The sequence below is a fragment of the Etheostoma spectabile genome, chromosome 4 (genome assembly GCF_008692095.1).
Source record: "Etheostoma spectabile isolate EspeVRDwgs_2016 chromosome 4, UIUC_Espe_1.0, whole genome shotgun sequence".
NCBI classification, from domain to species: domain Eukaryota; kingdom Metazoa; phylum Chordata; class Actinopteri; order Perciformes; family Percidae; genus Etheostoma; species Etheostoma spectabile.
Genome location: NC_045736.1, coordinates 1,603,851 through 1,612,438, shown reverse-complemented (window position 1 = coordinate 1,612,438; position 8,588 = coordinate 1,603,851). Strand labels below are relative to the sequence as shown.

General features: G+C 40.7%; 1 protein-coding gene and 1 long non-coding RNA gene across 14 annotated transcripts in view; one reads left to right on the top strand and one right to left on the bottom strand.

The window, feature by feature from the left end:
* Positions 1-8,588, bottom strand: part of obsl1b (obscurin like cytoskeletal adaptor 1b) — a 39,281-nt gene that overhangs the window by 25,196 nt on the left and 5,497 nt on the right. For 7 of the 12 annotated variants that reach the window (XM_032512997.1, XM_032512996.1, XM_032512994.1 and 4 more), the window contains exons 4-15: positions 7,760-8,020; positions 7,300-7,611; positions 6,904-7,170; positions 6,414-6,689; positions 5,961-6,236; positions 5,428-5,703; positions 4,867-5,142; positions 4,327-4,587; positions 3,889-4,161; positions 3,710-3,784; positions 1,184-3,052; positions 449-724 (exon numbers count right to left, since the gene is read on the bottom strand). In XM_032512997.1, coding sequence (XP_032368888.1) covers positions 449-724; positions 1,184-3,052; positions 3,710-3,784; positions 3,889-4,161; positions 4,327-4,587; positions 4,867-5,142; positions 5,428-5,703; positions 5,961-6,236; positions 6,414-6,689; positions 6,904-7,170; positions 7,300-7,611; positions 7,760-8,020 — 4,698 coding nt within the window. The remainder of the gene's footprint in view (positions 1-448; positions 725-1,183; positions 3,053-3,709; positions 3,785-3,888; positions 4,162-4,326; positions 4,588-4,866; positions 5,143-5,427; positions 5,704-5,960; positions 6,237-6,413; positions 6,690-6,903; positions 7,171-7,299; positions 7,612-7,759; positions 8,021-8,588) is intronic. The other 5 variants (XM_032513001.1, XM_032513002.1, XM_032513003.1 and 2 more) reach the window with 5 other exon arrangements.
* LOC116687547 (uncharacterized) overlaps positions 1-8,588 on the top strand; it is a 26,135-nt gene that overhangs the window by 17,046 nt on the left and 501 nt on the right. Inside the window, exon 6 of one of the 2 annotated variants that reach the window (XR_004331588.1) lies at positions 7,362-7,438. The exons of the other annotated variant lie outside the window; for it this stretch is intronic. This is a non-coding gene — a long non-coding RNA (uncharacterized LOC116687547). Of the gene's footprint in view, positions 1-7,361; positions 7,439-8,588 lie in introns of those variants that run through there. 2 annotated transcript variants of the gene reach the window in all.

The following is an 8,588-nucleotide window of genomic DNA, read 5'->3' as shown; positions in this document are numbered from 1 at the left end:
CAGATGTAAAGTTATTCGCTGTCAAAATGAATGGCAGTCAACGGAATGCTAACGGCGGGTGATGGCTTATTAGCATCAAAATGGCGCCATAGGAGATATGCTTGGAGAGGCTTACCCCCTTGGATAGAATGGAGCTAGAGAGCAAAGAGTCTTCCATCTTTTACATACTCTCAAGTGGCCACTTATAGCTAATTTTTATAATACTTATACAGTACATTGTGATGTTATTGTGCAAACTGCACAAATAAGCATGGTGTAGCTAAGTGCTGTTAATCTGTACAAATGTCATGGCAGTGTCTTCATTTTTGCTTGAAAAGAGGTTGATTGCATTCATCCAAAAGTACTTAAAAAGAGAACTTGCTTTTTTATAAGCAAAGCAAAAGCGTTTGGATGCACTTGACCCTGACTACAATCTATTTGCAGAATAGATGAAAACAACTTTTTTCACCTTCAACATCCACATGAAACTGCATTGCATCATCTGTTGTCTTGCAGCTGTAAATCCCTGAATGAGACAGCATCGCTGACTGGATAGCCAGTGTTCTTATGGAGCCCTCTGTCAAGATGTCTTGCCCAGCTGTTTCACGTAGATTCATTCCATCCTTGTACCAATTAACTTGAGCGTTAGGATCTGATATCTCACACCGCAGCACTATGGGTTCACCAACTTCAACAGACTTGTTCCTTTCAGCCTCACAATGTGTTGTAATTCTCACGGGTGGAGCTGGGGATGTTTGAGGTAACATCAAGAGAAAATTGCATCACTATCACTGACTACATCAAACATGATGCTTTAAAAAAACAGAAGAGCAACATTGCAAATCAAGATTAGTCATGCCAATACATCTTAACAGTTAAAATAAGTAATTATAAAATATATGTCTTTATGCTATTAGTAATCTAACAATGTATAATTGGTTAGACTTGAGATAACTAGGCATTCAAGTTAGGATTTAAAGCTTATATATTTACTCTTTTCCCTATCTTTAATATTCCTCACAGACCACTCAATCTCCAAGTTTTACATTGACTACTAAAGTAGTTTAAGTAAGACCAAAATCATGTAAGTAAATGTAGAAATTGTCAAAGTGTCAAGAATCGCAAAAAGCAATCTCTTCATTTTACACAATGGCAACATTGTGCCCGTCCATTTTTGTTTGATAATGCTAACCGTTTAAATCACCTTCAACAGCCACCTTATTTGCAGTGACACTGTCACTCCAGTGACTGTCATATGTCTTTGATAGATAGATCTCTTCTGATTGGACAGTAGGTGTCTGCTTAACATACTGAGGCACTGCAAACTGGGAAGATGGTCTCTGCCCAGAGTTAATTATGCAGTCTACTTGGTCTTCTGATGCCTTCATGGTGTAATGCCTCTCTGCTGGGACTGTTGTGCTCATGGACTGATACAGTACCTTCGAGCAGTTAGGTACTGCTTGGCCTTTGTGGTCATCCAATGTGACATGCGCAGACTTTTGCAAGATGTAATGCTTTCTTCGTTTGCCCGTTTCTGCCTCTTCAGAGTTATATAAGTCCAATGATTGAGGGGATGTAGTAGACAGTTGGACAGTTGATGTCTGTAGAAGTCTGTTTAACTCCTCTGATTTGTCAGTTGCAGTCCATAAGGAGTTATAGGGTCCCTCTGAATGGACAGTTTCAGTTTGTAAGCTATCAAAAAGCCTCTCTGACAGGGCAGCCGCCAGTTGTATGGAGCTACAGCACTCCTCTGACTTGACAATTGCCGTTTGTAAGGTTTTAAAAGGCTCCTCTAATTGGATAGTTCCAGTATGTGTGGATTGTAAGGGCTCCTCTGGTCGGACAGTTTCAGTGTGTGAGGATTTAAAGGACTCTTGTGATTGGACAGTTGCAGTGGATGAAGATTTAAAGGACTCTTCTGGTTGGACAGTTGCAGTGTGTGAGGATTTAAAGGACTCCTCTGGTTGGCCAGTGTGTGAGGATTTAAAGGACTCCTCTGGTTGGCCAGGATTTGAGGATTTAAAGGACTCCTCTGGTTGGACAGTGTTTGAGGATTTAAAGGACTCCTGTGGTTGGACAGTGTTTGAGGATTTAAAGGACTCCTCTGGTTGGACAGTGTTTGGGGATTTAAAGGACTCCTCTGGTTGGACAGTGTTTGAGGATTTAAAGGACTCCTCTGGTTGGACAGTGTTTGAGGATTTAAAGGACTCCTCTGGTTGGACAGTGTTTGAGGATTTAAAGGACTCCTCTGGTTGGACAGTGTTTGAGGATTTAAAGGACTCCTCTGGTTGGACAGTGTTTGAGGATTTAAAGGACTCCTCTGGTTGGACAGTGTTTGAGGATTTAAAGGACTCCTCTGGTTGGACATTGTTTGAGAATTTAAAGGACTCCTCTGGTTGGACAGTGTTTGAGGATTTAAAGGACTCCTCTGACTGCAGAGTTCCCGTTTTTAAAGAGTTACAGAACTTGTCTGATTTGTGGTTAGTATGGTGTTCTGATTGGGCAGTTGAAGTCTGTAAGGGGTTACCTAGCTCTGACTGGACAGTTAACATCTGTTTTGTGCTATTTAGCTCTTCTGATGGGACAGTTAGAGTCTTGAGAGTGGCTTCCTCTGATTCAACCGCTGCAGTTTGTTGAACATTACAGATCTCATCTGTCTTGACAGCTGTCTGGGGGGAATTATCAAGCTCTTCAGATTGGGCTTTTGCATGCTGTAGATAATAAATGAATTCCTCACCATGTGATTCTCTGAGCTTATTAGTGTGATGATGTGTGTCAGATTGCATCATTGATGGCTTTACAGAGTTACAGTAAACAGGAGATTGGGCATTTGTTGTTTGTTGATTGTCAGAGAGCTCCCTTGGCTGTTTAGGTGCAATCCATTCAGTCATATATCCACATGCTGACTGGGAAGTTGGCATAGGAATGGAATGTTCTTCGTATGTCTGTGCATCTCCTCTCTCGCCACAGAAGGTACCAGAATTGCATTTTGAGGACATGCAGTCAACTTCAACAGGAAATGCCTCTTCCTTGGACTTCTTTTCTTGTTCAGAAGAGAGCCTCGGCGATGTAGCTATAAGCATTGTGATGTACACAAAGAAAGGTTTTAGGTGGTTGTTGGTCTCAATACTTCTTCTTATAACAGAATTTTGCATCAGTGTGGGTTAGCATGGAGTTATGGGATAATTCATTGCAAAGACAAACAAGAAGATCAACCAGGTTTGGTCTGATATTGAGCTCCTATATTTTCCCTTGATTCCTAATACTGTTATACCACCAGTATTTACACTACACCTTAAAAACCTAAAAAGCATATACATTTTCTTCTTCTTAATAAGAGTTCCTTGTCATTGCAACGGTGAAAGGTTCAGGGCAGCAATGTGAATGAAAGGGTCTGCTGATGAATAAGACATAAGATGGACTTAAAGAGTGGTAAGCTGCTTGTTACAAGCAAAGATGGCTGTTAAAATGAAATATGAATTGACAAACAACATATATGTTAGTATGAGGAGCAGCTACTCAGGTACTGAACACCCAAATGTTTGATTAAGAGCCAATCACTGCAGGGAACTACATGAGACCAGGATTCAATATGGCAAAAAGCAATTGTCTAAAGGAAAAAAAGATGCAGATGCCTCAGATGATGGATTTAACAGAAAATACACCACTATTGTTAGTGGCATGTATGTGCTTGGTTAAGATGGATGACTGATGAAATATATCAAATCACCTTTGACATCCACAGTGTATTGGGCAGATGCATCAGCTATCTCACCAATCTCGTCACCACAGTGACGCTGCTCTGCTGTTTGGACAAAGCCAAAGAGAAAACAATCAGCTGGGTGATAGCTGCATGTATGTCACTAAATACTTGGTTCTTAATTGTGCAAGTACAATGTGAAGCACCACCTTTCATGTCCACATTTAACTGTGTATCACCAGATGTTTCACAGCCAAAACTCCCATTATCAGACAAGTCATGTAACTGAAGGGGCACGGTTTGGCTGCCGCTCTGTGATTCACAGTCAGCTTCCCTTTTTGGGTAGATCTGGGTTCCATCTTTGTACCAACAGGCTTTGGCAATGGGATCTGAAATCTCAAATTGCTGAACAATTTGGCAGTCCACTTCCGCAGACTCAGTCTTCGCAACACCAGGGCCAAGCAGATATGTTGGAGCTGGCACTACAGACAATCATTGGGGGGATAATTTTATTGAGTTTATTATCCTAGATGTGATGTATTGTCACAGATATTAGCTCTGCATTGTAACAACAAATCAGAAGACAGACCAAAAGCTACACAAAGAGTTAGTCATAACTAGACTGAAAACACATTTGTAAAAATCACCTTGATTGTTTACTATTAATTGGGCAACATCATCTACTGTTGCACAATAGTATGCTCCAGAGTTTGAAGGATGAGTTGGTTCAATTACAAGAGTCTTCTTGATGCCTCCCATTTCAGAATCAGGCTCTTTGTTAGAATCATGTTCTTTATCCACCTGGAAATCAGGGTCTGAGGTTTCACATGTTGGTTCAGTCGGGCAGGTTGCTTCAAGTGACGGCGTCTCCACAACCTCTGGTGAGGGTGATAACGGCAGCATTGGAGCTAAAGATGATGATTCATATTATAATTGCGGACTTATCTTATCTGTTCTATCTCAGACCAAATTCAATGAGAAACACATTTTCAAGGATTACATAGATTCATTATATGGATTCCTTAGAGAAAACAATTTTACCATGATTTAAGAAACTTCACACAAAACATCACTTGACACAGACAGACAGACAGACAGACAGATACACATATTGTGTTAGTGGCATTTAGTTACCAGAAAGTTCTTGTATTTGCTCTAAGATTCAACAAATTAAAAAAAGAAATCACCTTTAATATCCACAGGGAAGTGATTAGTGTCATCAGCGGTTTCACAGCTGTATAGCCCTGAGGGCAAGACCTCATCAGATGGGATAATGAGTCTCTTCAACGTGCCATTACTCTGTATATCCCAATCATTCTGCGGGCAGAGCTTTACAGCCTCTTCATACCAGCAGACAGGCACAGTGGAGTCTGCAACCTCACATTTCAGCTCCAAAAGTTTGCCTGCTTCAAGTGACTTGGTTCTCTCAACGTCAAAGATAGTAGAGTACGTCACTGGTATAGCTAGCATTGGAAATTTAGGACAGCTAAATAAAATCAAGACTGTGGAAATGGACACCTTGCAAAAATGTAAATGCTGAGCAGCACATGAACGGCCTTTGGGGACTTTTAATTTAGGTCACAGAAGTCGCAAAACAAATGATTAAAACTAATAATTACCTAGTGTATTAACAGTTATGTGCACGAACAATGAGTCAAACCATACAGTACAAGCAGAAATTATTAGTGGCATCTAAAAAGAGTTGGTGGTTACAAAATTAACGCACAAGATAAAAAGTGTAAAGTCACCTTTGATCTCCACTTGAAACTCCATGGTATCATCCTGTGTAGTGCATCTGTACACACCAGAGTGGCACATCTCTGCAGACTGAACAACTAACGTCCTTATGTTGCCCTCTGAGTTGATTTCTAATCCAGAGTTTGAAATGAGCTGCATTTCATCCTTGTACCAGCAAACATGGGCCTCAGGATCCGACACCACACACTGGAGTACAAAAGTGCTGCCTGCTTCGATCGACTTGGTCCTCATTTCTTCAGGCATTGCTGAGAACTTCACAGTTGGAGCTACAGATATGTTTAAATCTTATGTCAACCTTAAATCAACCTCATGTCAGCGCTTAAGATTATTCATGATAATCTATTTAACAAAATACAACTAAATTGCTAACATGCTGTATTGCAGTCAAAGAAAAGGTGACAGTTTAGCTGCACTTCTTAGAAGTGCCTAGAACAAAGGCAACAGACAACATACCAAAGTGTCATCAGAGTTAGTTGCTTTGCTGAGGAGGAGCTTGTTAATTGCGTAAGGTAAAACCAATCACCTTTGATGTCCACACTGAACGTGATGGTGTCACCCTTTGTCTTGCAGCAGTATGACCCAGCGTGGTAAAATTCTGCTGAATGGACAATCAATTTTCTCACCAAGCCATCAGTTAGAATTTCTACATCAGCTTGAGGATTGAGCTTTGACCCATCTTTGTACCAGTGCACCTGGGCAGAAGGATCTGAGAGCTCGCAGCATAAAACAATGGGGTTGCCGGTTTCAATGGTTTTGTTCTTCTCCGCATCTGGAATTGCTGAAAACCTCACAGGTGGGGCTATAGATATTTAGATATTTTAATGGATTGTTAAAATGTGAATTTTATGTTTCGATGAGTCAGACTTTAAGAGAAGATAAATGCATTTTGAAATAAGAAAAGAATAAGGGGGTAATAAGTGACAATAAAGATGGTTAGTAAAAGACACCAGCATTGTCAGAAACTCACTCCACTCACCCTCTACTTCCACATTGAACCTGATGACGTCATCAATGGCATCACAGCAATACACTCCCGAATGTGAGAACTCTGCTGATTGTATGACAATTCTTCTCATGGTGCCTTCTGATTGGATATGCAGACCCTCCATTGTCTGTAATTCCACCCCATTCTTGTACCAGTGCACTGGAGCTGCAGGGTCCGACAGCTCACAGTACAGCACTATGGGGTTTCCAATTTCTACAAATTTGTTTCGATCCATTTCTGACATTGGTGAAAACTTGACAAGAGGAGCTGCAACATTTAAAAAAACAATATTTTACATAATTAAGTCTTGTGCTTTATGACAATGAACTGAAGAAGACAGTAAACTAGTGTTGTCTTGCATTGTTGGTGCCAACAATGTTTGCACATTTTCAAATTCCAGTTGAAACAATTAAAGAAATTATACATTGTCGGCCTACCAAGATACATACTCAAGCAAATTATGACAGTAACCCATACATACCTTGAATGTACAGTGCTGCAGAATCCCGGATCCCATAGGCAATAAATGTGATTTCGGCTCCATTGTCTGTATCACGTACTCCTCGAATGCGAAGAGATTGGTGTGTTCTTGACCGACGCATGGAATAACGTTCATCTTCCTGAAGCTGAGTACCATTTAAGAACCATGTACCAATAACTGAAGCAGAAAGCTCAATAGAGAACTGGGCATCTTGCCCCTCGGGTACCAAGGCATCCTGTAAGGGAGCTTGAATTCTGGCAACTGGAACTGGAAAAGAAAATGTATACATGATTTAGCAAGTAATATCCTCAACCATGTTGTGATTTTATTAATCAAGAGCAAAACAAACATGGCATAATTGATTTAGCACAGTTGTTTTAGTATAACTGAACTTACCTAAGTGAACAGCTCTAGGGAACTCAACATTGTTGCTCTTTCCATATTTGTTTACACTGCAGATGCGAAATCGATAATCTGCTTCACATGGTACGCTGTCACCAAGGATCTCTACAGAGGTTGCGGAGTCAGTGGTCAGGCACTGTAGCCACTCCTGTGAGCCAGTGCCCACTTCTTGTCGCTCAAGCACATATCCAGATGGGGGGTTCTTTCGTGAGTCCTGAGCAGGAACCCATGAGAGAAGAGCTGCATTAGCACGCTCTGTGTTAATCTGCACACCCACTGGACAACTCGGAGGACAATGTCTGGCCGCTGAAACAGGAGAAACCTATTGTGCATCAATTTCTCTTTGGACTGGAATAACTGATCACTCGATCAACTCCAAAAGTAATTTACTTAATAGACCTTTTGTGCAAATATTGTATTTGGAATGCTACAGTCTACAAATGAAGGAACCTACCTTTCACTCTTAGCATAGAGGAAGTCTTGGATCTGCCTACAAGGAAAGTCACAAGGCCAGAGTCTTGGGGCATTGTATTGACGAAGACCAGGATGTGAGTCCTACCGAAAGACTTAAGGATGGTCTGATGGGTTTCACGCAGCTCTATTGCATCTTTATACCAATGTATGTCCATTTCTTCTTTTTCCACTTCAACACAAAAGGCAGCATTTTCACCTTCCAATACATCCACTTTTCTTGGAAGCTTCCGCAAAATTGTCCCTGCAAGAAAAGCACTCCTTAGCACATTAAAAGGACAAGGATTTTGATTATCTAATGGAAAACAAGGACCCTACAAATGAAAAAAAATTAATGTGATATGTCATTTGTAACTGCCTGCCAGAACAACAGATATATAACACAAGTAGTTTCTGATCTAACACTCATTAGGACAGCATCATTTTTCAGTGCCTTCCAAAATCTGTGCAAATCAGCGTTTTTGTACACCCACTTTTAAAGTATAGTCACTCTATTAACCAGTGGCACAGCCAGATCAGGGGTTTTTGTCACGTTCCAGGTCACCTGTTACCTGAAGTGAAGTAATTTAACAGATGTAGTGTTACTAACCCAAACTATGATCTTTTTCTAAATGTGATCAAGTAGTCTTGTTGCCTAAATCTATCTAAACTGACTGTTTTAAACCTTTAATGCCGTGTTTAAAACTGCCATGTCAGTTCTGTGGTTTAGAAGAAGACAGAAAACGCTCCTGTGGGTTGTAATTCCTGCCACCACTACGGGTGTGGAATTAACAAGCTGAAATGTTGAATCATTTAGAGCAGGGGTCTTCAAC